This window comes from Ambystoma mexicanum, chromosome 7q (assembly GCF_040938575.1).
Source record: "Ambystoma mexicanum isolate Mex_15411 chromosome 7q, UKY_AmexF1_1, whole genome shotgun sequence".
In the NCBI taxonomy this organism is placed as follows: Eukaryota; Metazoa; Chordata; class Amphibia; order Caudata; family Ambystomatidae; genus Ambystoma; species Ambystoma mexicanum.
This window is the reverse complement of record NC_090941.1, coordinates 710,760,125-710,783,051: the sequence shown is the minus strand read 5'-3', so window position 1 is coordinate 710,783,051 and position 22,927 is coordinate 710,760,125. Positions and strand designations below refer to the sequence as shown.

The window sequence follows — 22,927 nt, the reverse complement described above, 5'->3', positions numbered from 1 at the left end:
GGTATTGAGAATTGCAAATAATATGAAGCTATCTATGCAAAACGGTATTAGTCTTGCCGGTGTCACTTTTGAGGTGTAATAGTGAATTTACTTAACAGAACACAAAGTACAGGATATTTGCAATTATTGATAAACGTCAACTGTTTTTCAGACAGTGGACAAAGCAGCGGTACAAGCGCCAAAGGTGAAAGGTTAAGTGCTAAACTCAGATCTCTGCCAGGAACAAATGATCCGTACGAGGCAAGCAATAATAAAGAAATAGGTAAGTCGAGTGTTTTGTCTATTATTGTTTTACTACGTTTTAGACCTGATTAAAGTGAAATTAACGACGTGTGATCGCTAAACAATTTAATATAAACAATTGAACTGGGTGTAAATGTTGATTTTATTTTTATTTTTTTTTTATAGTTTTTTTAGTATGGTCCGGTACATGCATAGACATTGATTTTTAAATGTCCCGATTCCTCCCTGTTAAGGCAGACCTACTGAATTCTAAGGAGGCCGCCTTATTTTTTCCAAAAGTGGCCAACCTGACTTAAATGGTAGTAGCCTACTTCTAATGCCCACGGGCCTGCTGCGCGTTACAAATAAAGAAAATACAAATACAAATAATGGATTCTTTCTTTCCACAGATCCTCATCTGTGATATTCTATCTCCAGCGCAGCTGATCTTCGTAAACTTTCCGCCACCAGGGGATACAGTGGAGCTTCACATCTGCTCTGCCCGATGCCCCCTACACGACACAAGCAGGACAAGATGTCGAGGCCAGTATATGGTGCCGAGCCTCACGACTTCAGTTCCTTTTTTTCTGCGCACAATGTTCGCTCCAGGAACCCTGCTACTCTGAGTTTTGTGAAAATACCTACTTCTGTAAAGGTATAGGGCTTCAATCCATACACTGACTACTGTCAACACATATGTGTTTCCGATCCCCAAAGGATCTGTCTATAATTTGTGGGGGAGGAGCACAAACCACAGGACTGTGGGATGTGTAATTTGATGCACCCGAAGGCTCTCTGGGAATGGGCAGTGAATCGCTACACCTTTTTCCACAAAGATAAAGACAACAAGAGATCTTGTTCAACGTCACAGGGTGCGGAGCAGAGGTTGAAAGACTGGTCCGAAAGGAGACCAAGAAGCACTGCAAGAGCTCACGTTCACCAAGCAGTTCCTCTCTGCATCACTATTCTTCCTTCCTGAGGATGAGGAGTCCCTGCTCCAGGGACTCCCAGTAAGCGGCTGCACAGGTACCGTTTCCCACCCAATCCTTTACCTTGCAGGAATTGGAGGCTTTCAGGCTGAAGATGTTCAACATCTTTTCCAGGGCCCAGGTGACACCATCAGGTCCACCGCACCTAGACAAGCTGACAAGGACCGTACGAAGGGGGGTGACCGTATGCCTAAGGGCTTGGGCCTGGCTCCTATGGGTGAGGAACTGCGTCATCAGGGGTCAAGTCCTAAAAACAGAAGTGGGGGGACTCATTAACATACATTTATTTATGTCAAAGATGCAAAAGAGGAGCTCTGTGATCAGGGGAATGGACTGTTGGAGCTGGCTTCCGACTTAGAGGAGGCCAGTGGTCTGGATACATACCCAGAGTTGGACATTATGCCGACACCGACTCTGGGGAACCCTCAGGCCTCATTCCAATGGCTGATAGCCAAAGTAGTGGAGCTACTTGGTTAGTCAGCCCCTCCCAGACTGAAAGTTTGATTTGAGCTTACAGACATCCTGGCTGGTTGAAGGTCCTAGGAAGGATGCCTTTCTGCCCTTCAACCCTGCAGCTAATGCTCCAGTACTGAAAGTCTAGGAAATGCCTGCCTCCATCTCTGCAGATGACCGAGACTTGGGCAAGAACCTTTCCGATCCAGCCTTTCTTTCCACCCACACCTCCCCCGAGAGCTTGGTGGTTCTGGCTGCAACTGCCAACCTGAACATGTCCACGTTTCCTTCTCTGCTGCGGGCAGAGAAAAGCAAGAAGTTGATGAATGGGGAAGAATGTTTTCACCTTGGTCAGTCTTGGCCATAGAGCAATAAATGCCTCCTCTACTCTGGCTAAATTTTCTTTAGGCCTTTGGTTGGAGGTGTCTGGGGCAGCCGAACACCTATCTGATGGGGAGGTGAGCGATAGCTTCAGTGCCCTGATTCAAAATGGCAGAGAGGCGTCTCGACAGATATTACAGTCAGGGCTGGACTCGGCTGCCACCGTGGGACCAATGACGTCTGCGGGCAAAGTGGTGAGGAGGCACTCCTGAATGAGTGCCTCTGGGTTCGCACAGGACGTGCAGGTGAAGCTCCCAGATATGCCCTTTGAGAGGCGTAACCTTTTGGGGCGAAGGCTGACGACTTCTGATGTAGGTTCCAGTCCTCTAAAGCCACTGCAAAGTCCTTTGGTCTGGCAGTGCAACAACCTGTAGCTCCTGCTACAGGGGTTGAGGGTTTTAGACCTCCACCTCCTATGCTCACCATGGAAGAGGTCAAGCACCCTTGGGAAAACAGCAACCAAGATGTTACCACAGGGGTACGGGTAGGGAGGCTCCCAGAGGAGGGATATTCACCTCCTCCGTGCCCTCTGCCACCTCAGACACAAAACCCCTCTGAAGGGGGCTTCTTTCATCAGTCCTGTTCGACTTGGAATGGTGTCACAGTAGGTCCGACTCCTTGGCCTTTCAGGTCGTTCACCGGGTAGAACAACAGGCTTGCATCCCATCCTGAATCTGAGGGTTCTCAGACCAGGTGTCAGCACATTTGTTCCTTTTGAGAAGCCTATTGTACAGCTTGGGCTTCTCCCTGAATTTCAAGAAGGGTCTGGTTTCACTGTCCCAATCCTGCCAGTTTATCAGGGCTGTCTTAGACACTCTCCTGGGGATCACATGGTAAACCTCCTTCGTATGGTGCAGATCCTCCAACCCCAGGCAGGTTCCTGCTTCAGCCTCCCTGCACTTGTTGGGTCTCATGGCCTCCTGCATTCTGGTGGTCCTGGAGATCCGACTGTGAATTAGGTCACTTCAGTGGCTCTTCTGTTGCCAGTGGTCTTAGTTTCAAGGGAACATGTCAGACCTTACATGTCAGACCTTTTGCACATCTTGAGCAGAATTAGAATTTCTCAAGATCTTGCATGATGGTCCCTTAGAGACAACCTCTTGAAACGGGCATTACTTCGCCAACCCTGGCCTCAGCTAACTGGTCAATGATGCGTCCTTGGAATATTTTGGCACTCGCCTGTCGAATCTAACGATGAGTGGATTGTGCATATAAGCAATGCAACTCTCGTTCTGGGCACTGGAAAATTACGTATTTCTGACAGCGGCTCATCTTGCCAGAACAGAGAATGTCCAAGTGTATGTCTTGAGCAGATAGACTTCAGCCTTCCCATGAGTGGTTGCCCTGCCAGGATGCTCTAGAGGAGATCTTCTCCCGCTGGGGGACTCCTCGGGTAGTCCTCTCCGCTTCCAGTGTGAACAGGAAGTGCAACTTTTTCTGCTCTAGGAAAAGCACTTGTCTGAGAGGTCTTGGAGACACACTGACGGTCGACTGGATGCTTGACCTCTGCTATGCCTTCCTGCCGATCCCTGTCATTCTGCTGGTTCTCAGGGGACTGTGCCTCTTTGAGAACAGGTTGATTCTGATTGCTGGGAACTGAGCTCAAAGAACGTGGTACCCAGAGTTGGTGGACATGTTCATCTGCCTTTTCTGTCATCTCCCGAGGAGAATGCATCTACTTTTCAGTTGGAGGGGCGGGTCCTCCATCCAAAGCTCAGCAGCCTGAACCTTCAATCTTGGTAGCAGAAATATTTAGATTTAGAAGTAGAGAGGGGGACTTGTCAGGCGATGCCGTTTATGTGCTTTTCTCAGCTCAGAGGCCCACCAGAAAGTCTTTTCATGCCTACCGATGGCGTTTGTTCTCGGCTCGATACCGGGAGAGGGATTTGGACCCTTTTACCTGTCCCATGTTTGTTTCTTTTCTCTCATTGGTCTGGACGGGCCTACAGATTGACACTTCAAAGGGGTACCTGGCCGCTAACTCGGTTTTCAAAATGGCACCTGAGCAAGGTTCTTTCTTCACAGTTCCCAATGTTTTTACAAATTTTGCATGGATTGTGTGATCAGTGTCCCCCACACCAGTTTGTGGATCTGGCATGGAATTTTAATTTGTTGACATTCCTTTGTATGCTCTTTTTGAGCCCTTGTTTTCATGTCTTGCTCACACTTTAAGTGATTTTCCTGGTTGCCACCACTTCCGCAATACGGATGTGTGAGCTCTAGGCATTCTCTGTTAAACCTCCCTATTTGGTTTCCTCCAAAGAGAAGGTGACGTTTAGAGTGAGACCATCCTTTCTCCCAAAGGCGGTCTTCAACTTCCCTTTCTTGCACACGATCCATCTTTCATTGCTTTTTCCTCCACCTTATCCGTCCAAGGCAGAGGAGTGATTCCATCGACTAGATCCAATGTGGGGCTCTCAGCTATTGCGTCTCTCGGGTGAGGGAAGTCCCATGCTGGTAGCACTGTAATCAGTCAAGGTGGATCATTCTCTGCACCTCGTAATGCTGTAATCTGGCAGTGAAGGTTCTGTTTGAAGGACTCTGGGCTCATTCTGGCAGAGGTTTGGCTTTCACCTTAACTCTTCAGAGTGGCGTCCCTGTCTTGGATATTGCCTCGCGGCTACATGTGCTTCTCTGCACATGTGTGACACACATTACCGCTTGAATTCCCTTTCGATGCCGGAAACACATTTCAGCAGAGTAGTCACCAGCCCCTCCTCCCTCCTTCAGATCCCACGTATTGCTATAAGAGTCTCTCATAGGTGGGGAATCCATTAGAAGAACAAATTCCCTACCTCTCTGTAATGTTCTTTCAATGGATTGCATTCTCCCAAAGAGTCCTCATCTTGATAGCTGCGACAGTTGCTTGGAAAATGTTTTGACAGGGTGCTTAGTGCTGCTCGATGTCATTGATAACTCCCTTGTATATGGTCGCACCATTCCTCGATCGGATGTGCCATCGTATAAAATATCCACTAGGTCCCCATTCCTCATTTCTTTTTTCCGCATGTTCAGCACGCTATTCGGAACACGCTTGTTTTTGATTCTAGAATTCAATACAGCGTCAGTATGTCGGTGAATAAGCCATCCAGCTTTAAATGCTGCAAGGATTAGCCTTTTACTGGTCCTAGCACGAAGGAGAATTGCATGTTTATGGGGACGTGGACCCCCGCCGAATCTACAAGGATGGCTAAGAGACGTGACCTACTTCCAAGATGCAGAAACAGACTTCATAAAGACACTGCCCCTCCATGCCCTACCCCCAGACATTTGGGGCCCATACATTTCACATTTGCTTTTGACTGCGGACACATCCTCTTCTCGTTCCCCATCCCCGAACACAGATTCTAGGGGCGATCCGTGATAAAGGAACCTCATCTGCAATGCATAAACTGTGGACGTTTGGACGTTATAGAAACTGTCGAATCTGGGCAGGGTGGGAGAGGGGACAGGAGGGAATTCCGGAACTCCTTCCTAACCGGTGCATTGGTTTGTATGTTATGTTACTTTAAAAATCAAAAATAAAGTTTAAAAAAAGAAAAAATGCTGCAAGGACCGCAACTCCAAAATGTCCCTCACAGACCCACATACTACCAGTTTGTGGTGTCACTGTATTGCACTCCTGTCCGTGGCTCTGTTAGGCAGAATCCTGTGCAGTTCTTTTGGGGAACACTGCAAAAAGATGAAAACTACATGAGCAGCAGTAAGCCCAATTGGTAGCAGTCTGCACCACCCAGATTTACCTGGTAGCTGTGGCTGAGCAGTCAGACTTCTCTCGAGAAGAGTAGGGCAGTATGCAGAGTATACACAATAGGGTCAAAACACAGTAGAGCAAACAAACACTGACCAGAGCTTTGAATAAAAAGTATATAGTTATTTATTTAAAACACACTTTAGGCAATACACTAGCACTCTCAATGAAAAGTAATCTAAAACACAGTCAGGTAAGTATACACACCTCCCTTGATAACTATCAGACAAGTCAGGGTTAAAGCACAACTATTTGTTAAGAAAGAAGTGAGCGCTTAACCTTGATGGTACTCCAATAGTTTAGGATAAAAAGGGAGAGAAAAGGCAGAGCATACAATAAAACAGTTCCCAACACTTTTAAGATTTCAGAGTAAGGGGAGAAAGGCAGGTTATACGCTAGAGCCAAAGTTCATAGGCGAGACCCACTTTAAATGGAGCCAAGCAAAATGTGCCCAGGATCACACGGTATAAAGTGCACTGAAAGTCTTTGCAGAGTGTTCAAAAGAGGTTGGGGTGAGTCAAAAGATTTAGTTAGAAGGCCTGGAGCCAACCCAGTTTAGAAGCCAAGGATTTAAGGGTCACCTTTAGCAATCTGTAGAAAGGGGTGGCCAGGCAGGACACAGTACCTTAAGAGAAAGGAAGCTCCAGCGGGGGCATTTGTTCCTGGCTTTGGTTGAGGTTTGTGGTTCCGACCAGGGGAAGAGAAGATCCTGTCGAGGAGGAAACGGGGAGTTGTTGCACTGCACAGGGATGAAACCAGCCGCAGAGTTCCCGATTAAAAGGTGCGGTCCTTTTATTCGCGGTCAAAAGTGGTGAGCTTGGCTATCCGGCCGCCGGGGTGCTTGGCACGGGCGATTCGACCAAGTGACGTCTTTGGAAGCGAAAAAGGGTGAACTGGTTGGTCCTACCAGCTCAAAGGGAGAAGATCTTCTCTTCTCGTTGGAAAAGTGGTGAGTTCGTTGCAGAAGGGCTTCACCGGTGTTATCGTCGGTTGCAGGTGGCTCAGCTTCTTCCCTCTTCGGATTCTTAGGTCCTGTGGCGACTTCTGAAGTTCCAGTCCCAAAGGCCCTGCTTTTATGCAGAAAAACCCCCATTCATCAGCCTAGCTGTCAATCACACATTCTAAGTGGTGAGCCGGGCGGCTCACCACTGGGCAAATCAGAGTAGAGTGCGACTTGGGTTGCTAAGGCAACGCAGTCCAGGGTGCCAATTCCCCCCCTCCACCCTTCCTGTGGAACCCAGACAGAGTGGCACCATTTGGAGGGCTTCTGTGGAGAAGCCCGCCAAAATAGTGGAGCAAAGGGCTCGACCTTGGTCAGAGTTACAGAGACGGACACAAACGCCATTTTAGAATCGAGTTCTGGCAAAAAGACCCAACCGGTGATTTAATATTAAATAAATAAACCAGCGGTATCTTTAACATTGCACCAAAAAGTGGTGCGTTTAAAATCAATGGGAAAATCCCATAGAGAATATTCTGGTGGAATATTTTGTGTGGTAACCACTGCCACCAGCCAGAAACTCGACGAGGGGGGACGGGACAGTGCCCCCTCAAAAACAGACCCAGGGGCAATCGAATTACCCCTTACCAGTACTTCCACAATATGATGGTTTGTACTGGTTCTGTTCACAATTTTGGACTAGTAAAGCCAAAGGTGACTTTACATGCCCTGGGAGACAGTAGTCAGTCCCAGGGTATGGAGTCTATGCTTGGGGAGTCACTGTGACACCCCTGTGGTCCTGCACTGAGGGTGCTGTGTACCACACATACAGAAAAACAGATGATACCCTATGGAGAAAAAAGGAACCCCATAGCCCATAAGCACATAACAAGTCAAAGACATACCTCAAATCATGCCTAAGAGTGGGAGTAAAAGAGTCTCACTCTTAGCAGGAGAAAAAACAAACCCCAAAAATCCAGCAAAGCTGCTGGGGGACTCACTAGGTTTGGGAAATTAGCCTTATAAGAGAATTCTCCCTAACAGACTCAATTGCTTACCAGGCAGCACCTGAGCCCAGTTCTGTCACCGGACTCTTCTGCTCCCAGTTACTTCACTGGTTTGCTTTCATGTACCCAAAACCTAACCATTAGATGCTAAAGCGCATCAACATTGCAGTAGTTAAACTTAGTTATACATGCATCACAAATGCCTTAGAGTATGCAGTTAGCTTTGTCTGGCTGACCTTGTCCTGCGTTTCGGCCAAGTGCGAAGCGTAGACTGGTGGTGACTGCGTGCGCCGAACCAGCGTCTAAAGAACTGCCGAAAAGAACAGGATTAGGCAGTGCGAACTCTCCTCTGAGCTGTAGTCTATTTTGCTCTCATGTGCGTTATGTCAAGGATTAACTTCTCGTGCACGGAAGCATTCAAAGTCAGTAAACACATTCCCGTTAGTTTGGGGTACTCCCCAAGAACTCAGCTGGTTAATTTTCTCCATGCGGTTAGTTCCCTCTGCGAGCATCAAGCGATCGAAGCAGAACACTTATCTTTTAATGAGCGGGGTCTGAATGGTGGAAACGGGCAGGTCGCGGCCCCGCTAGTAGTGCGCCTGGGAGAGCTTCTCTGAACATGTCTGCTCTGTCTGGATTCTTGAGCACGGACGGCTCTTGCTGCGCGTGCATGCTCGTTGGTGAGGGCGTGGCCAGGGAGACTCCCGATGCTTGTGGAGCTCGCATGGGCTCCTGCGAAGTGCAGTTCCTGAAGGAACGTTCCTTTGTCCCTCCTCAAGGAATGCCTGTGTCCTTGTGTGCCTGCCCCAGCACTGAGCATCTGCATGAGGGACAGATATGGCACCTTCTGTGAATGGCAGACAGTTTGTGTTTTCCTGCCTGTGCCTTTCTGGCATTTGTGCTGTTTTGGCTTGCATGCAGCCCACACCTCACTCTCACGCTGACATGCTTGTGTGCCCCCAGCCCTCAGTTTCCTGACAGATCCCTAGGGAGAAACCACCTCCTGCACCGAGACCACAAGATCAAAACATTGTGCCGCACACTCAATCCGTGTTCTTGGACACAATGGGGTTGATTTTTGACGAGGAGGGGGACGTAATACTGTTTGAGTTTGAGCTGATGGGGGGGGGTGTGGCCTTTGATATGTTGCCGGATTTTATGGCAGACCAGGCTGGGTTACTTCAACTGGCAGAGGGCATCCACAATGCCAGTAGTCTGGACACATCTTCAGGTGTGGAATTCCAGCAGTTGAACCCCCTAGGCGCACCCGAACATGCAATTCTGCAAGGTGCATTTTTGTGCCTTTTTGTAATTCAAATCCTAGTGTGTTTTAGCAATTAGTCACCCCATCTTTGGTTCTAAAGTGCCTCCAGTGCATCTGTTTTCCCGTTTCTCTTGGCTACTAGGCCGCTTGGTGAGTTTTTGCTGTGCAGTTCCTCCTCTATCTCCCATCTTATCCTTCGCCTACCTGATGGCACTCACCATCTACCCCATCTATTCTAACTGCAATACTATCACCTATACTCCCTCTCCCACGAAGTCTGAAAGACAAAAGCTTAAAAAAGACATCCTGACCACTAACCCTGACCTACCCATTGCAGACACCTATGTCAATGCAACTTCAAGACAGATTTTCACTGATATCCTCTTTTCTGTCCCCTCTCCAGATCTATGGACTCATTTGATCTACTCTCTCTTCTTTCACATCTTCACCCATTAATGGTGGCACTAGATGGGAAGTCGTCTTGGCAGGCTTCTCATCATCCAGATGTATCATTAATGTCTATCGCTATGGCACTAGCATGGCTTGGGTCCTCAACCGAACCTCCCCCTCTATGACTGGTTCTTGCCGTCCCTCATTAACTTCCTTCCCACACCTGCTACTCCTCCCTCCTCTCTCCCTGTCCCCCCTCCTCCAACTGGTTTACCACACCCCTGTACCCCTCCTCATAAAACCTTCAAAGACAGTGACCTGCTGCATCTAGCCATGCTTATTGCTTGCTCTGCTGTCAAACACTCTGCCGACATCTGGCTCCTCCTTGAAGACATTGACATCGATATCCTGCCGCTTACCGAGACGTGGTTCAATGCCAGCTCGGTCACTGCTTTTGACTCCCTTCTCCCTAATGGCTATAAGATCTTCTCCAAGCACCGCCCTAACCGTGCTGGCGGTGGGGTTGCCCTGATCTTATCTGAGTGGGTCCCTTCTTCCCTCATACCCACCCAGCTTTACTCTTCCTTTGAGAGCCTGGTTTGCAAGCTGGTTATATCTCCCAATTCCTCCCTTATCATTGCCCCTATCTACAGGCCACCTGGCTCTAGCACCCAGTTCCTCTCTGAATGGGCTGATTTCTCCTCCTCTCTCCTCGCATCCACCTCTAAACACCTTCTCCTGGGTGGCTACAACATCCACCTGGACCCATTGATCACAGTATCCACTCTCTTCCGTGACCTCTGCACCTCGCTCTCCCTCTCCATTCTCCCCTCTGGTCCTTCCCACTCGGCTGGATACACTCTCCATGCCATCATCCACACTGATCTTCTGCTCTCCTCCCCACTCACCACCCCACTCTCCTGATCAGACCATTCTCTCCTCTCCTCCCACCTGGGTCCTCTCTGCCATCTGACCGCACCTCCCACAGCCCTACCATCCTCGTTCACGAACATCCGTCCGATGAAACGAGTGTCAGCTGCTGCCTTCGCATCTACCTTCACTCCCCACTGCAGGCTCTACCTCTGACTCCGCTCTCGGCAACCTCCATCTTTCCATCACAAATACTCTTGACATTCTTGCCCCAGTCACGAGGATCCGCCTGAAACATGCCTCCAAGCGTAAAAGCTGGTACGACTCAACTTGCAGCCCTGAAACGCAATTTCAGAGCTGCGGAACAGAAGTGGCAGACCTCAGGCTCACCCTTTGACAAACTGGCCTGTTGCCTACTGACTCTCCATTCGCTCCAAGAAAAGGGCCCACATCCACGCTTGCGTCTCTTGTGCATCCAACAACACGACTGAACTCTTTAAAATCTGCAAGGAACTTGACAAACCTTCCACTGTCTCCACCTCACTTCTTCCCTCCCAGGCCCTCTGCAGTGCACTAGCCACACACTTCACTGCAAAAAAAATGCGGGACATCCTGAGCACCCTTGCTTCCTTCCCTCCTCCCTTTCCCCCACTCCCCTGCCACCTATGGCATCCCATCCCCCTGCCTTTCCCCCCTCCTTCTTTCCTATCACATCTGACAAGGTCACTAGAGTTGTCCGCTCTTTGAAGGTCTCCTCCAAACAGGTCTCCCCCTGTTGTTCCAGAACTATTAAGGACAATATTGGCTCTATTGCCCATGCACTTGCTGATTTCTGCAATCACCCTTTTGCTACTGGGTCTTTCCCCTCTTCCCTCATTCTACTTGATCTCTCCTCTGCATTTGACACAGTCAACCAGTGCATCCTTGTAAAACGGCTCCACAAAACCCTAGGTATATCGGAGCGGGCACTGGACTGGCTGACCTCCTTCCTTAATGGGCGTCCCTCCCAGGTTATCCTGGGTTCTATCTCCTCTCCCACGTCTATCTCCACCTGTGGCGTCCCTCAGGGCTCCAACCTTTCTCCCTGGCTCTTTAACATCTATCTTGCACTGCTTGCATACCTAACTTCCACCTTCTCCCCTTACTTCCAATGCTATGCATATGACACAGAACTCTTCTTCAAACTTCCCTTTGATCCTCTCCTTACTGCCTCCATCATTCCTGACTGCCTATCTGACATCCAGTCCTGGTGCACCTCCAACGATCTCTGCCTCAATACCAGCAAGACTGAGATCCTTCCCATTGGGACTCCTGCTCCCTCTTTCTTCCCCTCACTCTAGCCACCCTCTATGGGTTCTCCCCCTTCTCCTTCATCTGCAGCCAAAAACCTCTTTCCTTCCACCCTCACATCCAGCACCTTGCCAAGAAGGCCCACTTTCAACTCCATCTCCTCAAAGGAGTCCTTCCTATCCTCACTTTCCCCCAGAAGCTCACTGTCTCTAGAAATCTGGTACTTTCTAGGCTAGACTACTGCATTAGCCTCTTCCTTAATCTACCCTCTTCTTCTGTACGCCCCCTCAAGATAATCCAGAATAGGACTGCAAGACTTATCCTTGGCCCCAAAGCCCAGGGACCGCATCTCTCCAGCCCCAAAATCTCTCCACTGGCTCCCGGTTGCTGCAAGGATCAAATTCAAATCCCTCTGCATCATCCATAAGGCTGTCTAGGGCCAGGCACCACGCTATCTACAACTGGCTCTCACTAAATACTCTCCCTCCAGATCTTTATGTTCCTCCCAGCACCAACTCTCTGCATGTCAAGCGCTTCGCTAAACAGTGAGCGACTGCCCGATCACTTTCTTCGGCTGGCTCCCTATGGAACATCCTCCCCCTTCCTCTTCATCCTCAGCCGGATCTGCTAAAATTCCGGAAGCTCCTCAGGACTTTCCTTTGCACCTCCTCCTTCCCCCTCTCTCTCTCTTCTCAGCTAAACGCCACAGTCGCTGAGATTGGTGACCAGGGCCCTTATGTGTCCACCCGGGTCCTGGCCTCTTACCCCGAATCGCCTTCCACCTCAGCGCACTCCCAGCACTTGCCTTGGCGCCCACTGACCTGTGCTATCACAGGGCTGTATTTATTTATTGGCAGATGACCACTCTCAACAAGTGATCTCTTCCAGTCTTTTAACAGCTGCCTGGCAACTTACACTATAGCACTTCCCTCTGTGGTACTCCTAGCACTTACCCCCATCCCTCATCCCTTCTCTCTCTCTGCACTTGCACGTTCTGAATGCTCACAAGACCCAGTAGGGCCACCTCTCTCTTTAATTGTTATATTTGCCTTTTATTCCCTTGTTCCCTCCTTGTTGCTCTTTGTGTTCATTGAAACACAAAGCCGGTGTCATAGTATGACCTCACCAACATCCTCGACCATGGCCCACTAATGGAACATGCTTTGCCGTTAAATGTGGTTATAGCAGACCTGGTCATCACCTTGTGGCAGTCCGTGCTCGACACCGGCAGTCAACATGGAGCTTACAAAGAAGTAAAATCCGGCACGAGGCGGCCTTCCATTTTTTTATGCCACAACCTGAACTCAAAGGGATTAGTGGTGCATGCCGTGACGGTTGTATCCAGGCCCTCAACGTCAAAACTCCCCATAGACGGGGAGTCGAAAAAAAGTTGATGTTTGGCAAAAAAGGGTTTGCCTCGGGAAACATGGCTCTTAACGCTGCAAATGGCGCTTGGGTTTTCTCAAAATGTTCCCATATGCTCTGGAGCACAATTTCAGAAGCAGTTTATCACCTTCCAGAGGGGGGACGTCAAAGCTGGCTTCTTGGCTATACAGGTTGATGGAAATCAAATGGCCTGTCAAGCGCTCCAAGCGGGGTTGGACGCAGCAGACTGTATGGGTCAGCTATGAGCACTGCAACAGTTTTGCGCAGGTCTGTTTTCCCTGAATGTTCAAGCGAAGCTGCTGGACCTTGGCTCTGATGGTGAACATCTTTTTAGCTGACGAGTCCCTAGAAATGTTTAAGTGCTTAAAACTCATGGCTAAATCACAACAACAGCCTCCATGGGAGAATAAAGATTACCCACGCTGATAGCTCAGGAAGTCTTCATGCTATTAAAGACAAGGAGACGAGCATTATGCTTTATCTTTCTTTATTTGATGCCACACCAGCACTTTAAAACTTTAACTTTAATACTGAACATTTATGTTTTTTAAACCCAAAGTTAGGAAAACAAAATGGACAAGTTTAAAGATTTTTCAGTCCAACATCTCAGTTAATCCAAACGCCAGGGAACTACTAGCCCCATGAGTCATAGGTCTCTGGTATTCCTGACCTCTCTCGTCTGCACCTATCAGAGGGCAGTCCCATGTATAAGAGCCCCTTTGACCAGGTCCTTTCCTCTTTCTTTATGTCTGTCCACTTGAACAAAATTGTCTTCAACTAACCACGCAATCTGTTTCAAATCCAACTCAGTAGGATTCCCTGAAACGGTGAACTTTCCGGGCCAACTTTAACCAACTTGAACGAATACTCCTCAATTCCGGAGTACTCCTTCATCTGGCCGTCTTTTGCTTGTCTCCTGTAAGGAATGGAGAGCAAATCATGAGGGTGGGAATGAGCAAAGGTGTTACATCATTATTAATATGACCATGCAGACAGTGATTTTGCCATACTGGGTGGGATACAATGCTCGCCTCCTTGTCTTTAATAGAATGAAGACTTCCTGAGCTATCAGCGTGGGTAATCTTTATTCTATGACAAGACAGGAGGCTTGCATTATGCTTGTTCAATGCCTGCCACCACCCTATTCGGTAACTCAGGTAGAGGCTTAAAATAGAATGTCTTAAAGGTTGACTCAGAGGACCAATCTGCTGACTTCATAATGTCTTGAAGAGACACCCCTGTCGTAAAAGCCTTGGAAGCCATTGCCCCCCTAGCAGAGTGCGCGCCAAAAAGAGACAAGTCAATCCCTGCCAATTGCATTACTTCTCTCACCCATCTAGCAATGGTCGCAGATGCTACTGCTTGATCAGGCTTCCTGCGTGCTATAAGCAGCTGGGACACTCCTCGCGGTCTAAGATGCGCTGTTGCTTCTCATAATCTTTGATATACTGCGCTACGCAAAGCTTCCTATTACTTGTGAAGTATGGGTAATCGATCACTCTCAAATCTGTCTTTGTCCTCTTAGTAATGGCAAATGATACATCATCCGGATCTAATATTTTCCTATCAATCTCAAGCGCATTGACATCCGAAACTCTTTTGCAGGCTGTAAAGCAAAGCAGCATGGCCAGTTTTCCTGATAACTGAGATCGGGATAAGTTCTCGTTATCTGGCCATCTGAGAAAGAGACGAAACACGTCTCTGACATCCCATAACACTTTGTACTTGGGCACTGAGCTTCATCCCCTTCAGCAACCGCAAGACAGCTGGGTGCTCACCAACGGCGCTACCATCTATTTTTTCATGTCCCGCTGAGATAGCTGACCTAGAAACTTCCACCATTCTGAAGGCGACGCCTTCTTGAAATTTAAAAGCTAAGAAGTTGAGGACCTCCACTATAGGGGCTGAAACGGGATCCAACTCGTGCTTTGAACACCATCTAGTCCACCCGTTCCATGCCGCACTATAGCTCCGGAGGTTGGAAGGCGTCCAGGAGTCTCTGATGCAATCTGCAGCGAATTGTGAAATTCCTGGCAACTCCCATCTTTTCCTGAAACCCTGCAGGCTATCAAGTGTAACATGCCCGCTGTTATGAGCGGGTGAGCTCGCCCGGACGGGTCGAGAAGAAGGTCCGGCAGATGCGGAACTATCCGCGGAAAATCCGTAAAAAGTTCCATCGCTACTGGAAACCAAGGCTGTGCCTTCCATAGGGGTAGCACGATCACGATCTCCGCTCGATCCCTGCAACTCTTCGCTGGTGCTCTCGTGATCATAATGAATGGGGGGAAGGCATAATGCACTGCTCCTGTCCACGTTTGCAGGAAGGCATCTGTGCCCGTTGCATCCGGATCTATCCTCCAGCTGAAGTACTCTCGAGTCTGAGCGTTCAGTCTGGACACAAACAGATCTATGTGCAGGGGCCCCCAGAGTTCCTGTAATCGCTGGAAGACTTGGGGGTGCAACTTCCAATCACTGGAGTCCACAAGATAGCGTGAATTCCAGTCTGCCACCTCGTTCTGAGTCGCTGATACAGATATCTTGTTCTGGAGGCAGTAATACCAGAAACTCTTTGTCAATTCGGCTAGCATTCTGGACCTTGTTCCTCTCAATTTGTTTATATATCGTACTGCGGAGATGTTGTCTATCTTGAGCAGGACGCAACACTCTGCCTTGTCTTTTGTAAAAGCGCGCACTGCAAAAGAGCCCACTAGCAACTTGAGACAGTTTATATGGAGACGTAACTCTTCTTCTGACCATTTCCCTCCTGCCTGCACATGTTCGCACCTGGCTCCCCAGCCTGATCTGGTCGCATCTGATTCTATTATCAGATCTGGGGCACGACCGTTCCAGGCTTCCATATTTTGCAACCACCAGTTGAGCTCTGTGATGGCTTTGTGATCCAGTGTTACTAATTGATGATATCGAAGGCCTCCCTGCAGATGTCTTACCTTGAGCCGCTGGAGAGCTCGATAATGAAGTGGCCCCGGAAATATCACCTGAATGGAGGCTGCTAGCAGACCTACTACTCTGGCTAGATTGCAAAGTGAGATAGTCCCTTTCGCTATCACTGCTCTGAGCTCTTTCTTGATTGCTCTCACTTTGTGGCCCGGGAGCTCGAGAGATGCTTTCACAGAATCTATTGTGAAACCCAGGAACTGTATCCTCTGAACCGGTACCCACTGAGATTTGTCCAGGTTCACTAGAAGCCCTAGCGAGGTCAGGAGCGAGAAAACCCATTGAATGTTCTTGGTTAAGAGTTGCCTTGTCTGGCCCAAAGACGAGAATGTCGTCTAGGTAGATAATCATACGAATACCTCTTTCCCTTATGGCAGTTGCCACTGTTTTCATGAGATTGGTGAAAGCCCAAGGAGCGGAGGACATGCCGAACGGGAGGCAAGTGAATCGCCATACCTCTCCGTTCCATCGGAAGCGCAGATACTTCAGAAATGCTGTCGCTATCGGAATCGCAAGGTATGCGTCCTTGAGATCTAGCTGTGCTAGCCAGTCTCCAATACGTAAAAGGTCTTGGAGAAGATGCATCCCCTCTATCTTGAAATGGTTGTATACTAGCCATTCGTTTAGGTCTTTCAAATGTATTACTGGCTTTATCTTTTCCCCTCTGTGTACTAGAAACATGTTGCTGAGGAACCCGGGACCTTTCTGGTAATCACGCTCTTGCCTTCCAATTTGCTGAGTTCGCTGTGCAAGAGCGTTGCTTCCTCCTGCGACATGTATATGGGGCGAGGCTCTGTTCTCTGCACAGGCATATCTATAAGCTCTAAATGCAGACCTGCTACTGCTTGTAGCACCCATGCATCGCTTGATAAGGCTTGCCATTCGCTCAGGTAATGGAGAGTTCTCCCTCCCACTCGCAAGCTTGCAATATTCACCCGTTGCTGCCCCAGGCTGTCGGTATGAACCTCTTCCTCTGCAACCTCTGGGGAATCCCGCCCTGGCTGAGAAGAAGGTATCTTGCTGTCTAGACTCCCAGTAATGGGCGCGCTGCCCTTGGGGACTCAGCTGGAAGTTATAGCGACCGGACGAGCGACCCCTATGTCGTCCGGTCCCGGCAAAAACCCACCCAGGGAAGATCTTCCTAATGAACTTTGGGCTTTCTCCAGTGCAGAGTACGTTCCCACGAATTGTGACATTTCTTTTGCGAACGCCTCTCCGAACAACAGTCCTTTGGCGCCTTCATCTGCTTCGTAGGTGGCTAGATCGCTCAACTTGCTGTCTATTTTTAATAGAACTCCTCTGCTTCTTTCTGAAGAGAGGGCACAGTTGGCGTTGCCCAAGAGGCATACTGCCCGTTGTGCCCAGTTACCTAGAACAGTAGCGTCCACTGGAGTACCGGTCTTTCGATTTTTCTGCCAAATCCATAATCTTGGCTAATGGACCTGAAATGTCTAGAAGCTTGTCCTGACATCCCCTCCAGGCGCGGTCTACTCCTTTTCTGATGTCTCACGCTGCTTTGGTCACAAGGGTGACCATATTGGGGTCTAGGTCTGGCGTCTCTGCCAGTTTATTCGGCAGCTCTGGTCTAGGGCACTACAATCTCATTCTTGACCTCACTTCCCTCTCCAGGGGCTTCCTAATATGATGGGCCATGTATAATGCCACTCTGGGTGATGGCACCCATTCTGACGATTTGGGGTGCCGGAGGGCCTCAGGATCGAACATGTCTGCTGTGTTGTCGATGTTTTGGGGGTCTTCTACATCTTTATTGATGTCTTACTCCTCCTCACCCCCTTCATCATCGGGCAAATAGCCCTCATCTTCTTCCCCTAAATTATACACCCCTGGGGCCAGGCGTCTTTCCTGATCATCTCTCTTTTTTGCCAGGAAGGCTTCTTTAAGCCTGGCGACAGGGTTGGCTTCCAATTGGGGAACAGAGTTAACCCTTTCTGTGTTGCCCGGGGGGGGGTCCAAGAGTGCTTGCTCTTCCGGGCCACCTTACACCCCTTTTTTTCAACCCCTTCCTCAGGGCTGCTAATCCGTCTTTTCTTGGCTGTTAGCTGTTTGAGTTGCTTAGCCATAATCATCTCCAGAGTCTACAGTATTTTTGTAATAGGCTGCACCCCTTGTCTCCCAGAACTTTTTTAAAAACTTAATGACAAGTCTGATTCTTGTTGGGAAGGGTCTTCTTCCCACTCTTCTTGACTCCACTCAGGAGAAGTGGATGGACTGTTTGTGGGGGTGACAAATTGAGCCATGTCCTTGGTGTTGGCAGGGCCAACTGTGAGGAAGTCAGAAGCTGTAATTGCTTTCTGATAACTGTTAACATGTGCTCTAGATAGTAGCAGCGTGTGTGTGAAAGCAGCTTCTTGTGTTTTATAAACGCCTCTTTTTTTTTTTATATTGAGGCTGGAGCTCCGTCTATTAAACTTCCCTCGTTCGCCGTCAGTAACGCAATGCGAACTGAAGTTATATTTCCAGGGGAGGCTGGGAAACCTGGCAGGTTCCTGCTCCCCTGGGTCCTAACGGCCGCGGTTTTCGCTGGTGCCGTAATGCAATGAGAGGGAGCGGGGCTCGGCAGTCTGAAGCAGGCGGAACTGCTCGTGACTCTGGCCCCAGCTACCTCTCGACAATCTCCTCCTACGCTGCCCGACGCGGCCGGATGAAAAACTCACTGCGCACCGCCCGCGCTGATATAATCAACAAACAATGCTGCGCACTACGGTAAGAACTTGAGAAAACTCTGTGGAGATTACTGCAGCAATGCCATAATGTTAAATTCACCCACGTGAGCAACTATGACTGGGTATTACTCACCTACTTATGATTATTAAAACACTGATTACATATTCTGAGGTATTACAGTGTGTTTAATCATGGAATATCAGATATAATAAATCATGGCACTTAACTGTTCGGCAGCATCAAGAAAGAGGAAATGACCTGGTCAAAGGGGCTTTTATACATAGGACTGCCCTCTGATAGTTGCAGAGGAGAGATGTCAGTACTACCAGAGACCTAAGACTCATGGGGCTAGTAGTTCCCTTGTGTTTGGATTAAGCAGACTGAGATGTTGGACTGAAAAATCTTTAAACTTGTCCATTTTGTTATCCTAACTTTGGTTTTAAAAAACATAAATGTTCAGTATTAAAGTTTTAAAGTGCTGGTGTGGCAGCAAATAAAGAAAGATAAAGCATAATGCGAGCCTCCTGTCTTGTCATAGAATTGTGCCTTTGGATCCAGAGTACGGGGTTCCAGGAGGTACTCCACCTTTCCCAGAAGGGTGCAAGTGCCCCAGGCCAAACAAGGCTACTCGGGTTCCCACGGTCAGGTAGAGGTAGAGGAGGGTTGAGGCAGTCAACCGCTGCTGTAGGATCAATGTCTATGGTGCCTCAGAAACCTCTTTGAGGTCTCTCCTCCTATTTCGCGGGTTGGAGGGAGAGTCTTTGGAATCTTGGGCAAATGGAAGGAAATTACCTCCGGCACCTGGGTCCTTCAGCTGATCGAGTGGAGCTACTGCCTTCCATTTTTGAAGACACCGTACAGACCTCTAATCACCTTATCCCTCCTGGACAGCCGAAACGAGAGCTACAGGGAGAGCTGCAGGCCCTTCTTTTGAAGGGAGCAGTAGAGGTAGTTGCAGCTGAGGAAGTAGGCTCAGGTTGGTACTCCCGCTACTTTCTGGTTCCCAAGAAAGGGGAAGGACTCTTTCCCATCTTGGACCTCAGGGATTTGAACAAATTCCTGAGGAAGACAACTTCAGGTTGGTGATGTTGAGGCAAATTCTCCAGGCTCTGCAGTTCCAAGACTGGCTGGTGTCAATGGACCTTCAGGATGCCTAATTTCACGTGCCTATCCGCAGGATGTATAGGCAGTTCGTAAGGTTTGGTATTAGGGATGCACATTATCAATTCAAGGTGCTCCCTTTTGGCTTGAATTCCGCCCAGGATCTTTACGAAGTTGATGGCAGGAGTAGCTGTCCACCTCAGGATAGCCGGCGTCTTTGTGTTGGCATACTTGGATGGTTGGCTGATCCGGGCACCGTTGCTGGAGCAGGTTTCGACAGCATTTCAAGGACACATGTTCACTACTGCATGACTTGGGTTTCTTCCTGAACTTAAAGAAATCTCAGACATCACTAGAGCAAAAGCTCCCGTTCATCAGAGCAGTCTTGCACACCCAGGAAGAGAAGGCTTGTCCTCCGAAAGAGAGAGTCACCAGCGTGGCACACATGGTTAGTCTCTTCCAGAGCTCTGGCAGTCTACTGGTATCTGCTTTCCTGTGCTTACTGGGCCTCAAGGCATCCTGTATTTTCCTGGTGCAGCAGGCGAGACTCTGGATGAGATCCCTTCAGTGGCTTCTCAGGAGCCAGTGGTCGCAGTATATCAGCAAGCTGTCGGATGTGCTCCAGGTCACGAGGTGTGTGGCGAACGACCTGGCCTGGTGGAGCGACATGACAAACATGTTGGTGGGATAACCTTCTGGGGGCCATGGCCGAGGAGCAGGTTGTCACGAATGCCTTGCTGAAGGGCTCGGGAGCTCATTGCGGCTCTCTCCAGATCAGCGGTAATTGGTCTCAGAAGGAGAAAGGTTACCACATCAATCTGCCGGAGCTGCGAGCAGTCAGACTGGCGCGCTTTTGCACCTTCCCTGCAGGGGAAACATGGTGTTAACATACAACACAGTAACCACGAACTACCTTAACACGCAGAGAGGCGTGAGATCACTACTCTTGTGCAGGTGGGCCATGCAGCTATTGTCATGATTCACCGTTTCTGCCCTTTCTGGAATATGTGGTCTATATAAAGCACCGTAGTATCATGTCCAGTATACTACCAACATGGCTGACGCTGCTAGGCAATCCACGGTCTAGTGTTCCAGCTATGTCTGCCACTTCCTAGAAAACAGACACGCCCCCGCGGCTCTGCGCATACTTTCCATGTTGTCGTACCGGCAAGCTGTTACCCTGTTATCCTTCCTTATACCCCTCCTTCTCTTTGGTTCCTGCGGTACCATTCCCTTCCTTCCTGGTATCCAGTTGGTACCGCTCCTCGCATTCTCCACCTCGTGGATTTGTGCGAGTCTTCTGCTCCTTCCCGGACCCTGGGCTCAGTTCTGAACCGCTCCTCGCATTTCCACTTCACGGATCCGTATGAGTCCCGTGCCCCTTCCTGGACCCTTCCTGGACATTTGCCCGATACCCACGAAATCCCTCCAGGAACTCTGAACGTTTCAACCCTTACCATCTTCCCAAGGCAGTAATCCAAACTCCATCCATACACCTGCATACTGGCGACAGAGGAGAATCATCCGTTCCTGTGCAAGTCTCGAACGACCAGGAAAAAAGAGAGTCCTTCGAATCCAAAAAGAAGACTTCAAATAACAAACAGGTGAGACAAGAGCACGAGTGTGACAGTTTGAGACGCCAAAGGCATGATATTGAATCTAACATGGAGACTGCTGTACAGGACCTCATGAGAGAAATGCAGGAATTATCGACAGAAGTCCAGAACCTCAAGGCCGAAAATGCAGCACTAAAAGTACTGAGTGTGACAGCTATGGTTCTCAATTCTAGAGAACAACATGTGAGACTCTGCAGTCCATCTGGCAGGGTCAGATCGCGGTCTCCCAAGTGGGAGCTATACTTACAGATGTCTTTGACTAACTTCGCCATGTGGAGCACCCCGACGGTGGAACTGTTTGCCATGATGGACACCACGAAGTGCAAGCAGTTCTGCTTGAGGGAATTTCCCCCCCAGGGGGTTTTGTGGGGATGCATTTTGAGTGGAGTGGGTCATTGACCTCCATTATGAGTTCCTGCCGATACCGGTTATCCCTTGCATTCTCAGGAGTTTGCAGACATTCAGGGCCACCCTGATCTTGATCGCCCCAAACTGGGCGAGGAGGATGTTGTTCCTGGTTCTCCTGGAACTGGCTGTATGCCCACCTATCCGGCTTCCTCAGAGGCCGGACCTCTTGTCACAGTAGGGAGGCAATGTACTTCACCCAAACCCGCACCCTCTCAACATGCATGCTTGGCTCTTCAGAGGCTGAGGTACGGAGCCTGGGACTTCCACAAAGAGGTGCTGTTGGCTGCACATAGACTGCCCACTGGGTCCCTATACACGTGCAGATAAAGAAGGTTTGTGAGTTTGTTGAAGGTGAAGGGAGTGGACCTCATGTCTTGTCCCAACTCCCAGAAACATAGCCAGGATTGTCTAACAAGTGGGGCCTGAAGCTAATGTAGTTGGACCCACTGTAGTGACATTAACATCTGTAAATGCCCACACAGTGATTGTGGGTGGGCCTGGCCCGCTCAGGCCCTACACTGTCTACGCCTCTGCCAACTCCCCTGTGATGCAGTTTTTCTTGGTCCTAGCCAAATCAGGCCTACAAGTGGGCAAGGTGAAGGCATATCTGGCAGCTCTTTCCCTTTTTGAAAGGACGCCAGAACAAGGTACCTTCTTTACCATCCATTTAGGGGCCCAGTTTGGTTTTTGTTTAATCTGTTGTTTATTTTCCAAGTAGAAAATCAACATACAGACAGAAAACGAAACAAAAAAACAAACAGTTGGTACAGTACCACCGCCCTGCATCCTCCCCACTCTTATGGGCAGGGTGCACGGCATCTCCTCCCTCGCGGTGTCAGGTATTAATATCACCACATATATGGTTGCCGTAAATAATATTGCCGGGAAAAAGTCGTGGCGATATTATTTGGGTGACCATATATATGCCGACAAAAAAAAAATGGGGGGGTTGCGGGGGTGTCCCCCGCATGTTCCATGCAATAATGTTGCCACAAAAAACGACCATTTTTCGGCGATATTTTTGCATGGCGATATTTTTGTGGCAACATTATTACATGGAACCTCCCTCGCTGACTCCCCACCCTCCACATCCAGATATCCATACCCCAAGATTTAGTTGATCAATGTCACTCGCTTAAAGCGGCCTCCCCATCAGTTCACATACACAGCGGTGGCCAAGAGCCGAATCCAGCCCCGGAAACTCCGTCCCCGGTACCCA

At 49.1% G+C, this 22,927-nt stretch overlaps 1 protein-coding gene across 4 annotated transcripts in view; it reads left to right on the top strand.

The window, feature by feature from the left end:
- IFT88 (intraflagellar transport 88) overlaps positions 1-22,927 on the top strand; it is a 2,010,164-nt gene that overhangs the window by 1,843,386 nt on the left and 143,851 nt on the right. For all 4 annotated transcript variants that reach the window (XM_069640006.1, XM_069640003.1, XM_069640005.1 and 1 more), the window contains one exon: positions 152-262. In XM_069640006.1, coding sequence (XP_069496107.1) covers positions 152-262 — 111 coding nt within the window. The remainder of the gene's footprint in view (positions 1-151; positions 263-22,927) is intronic.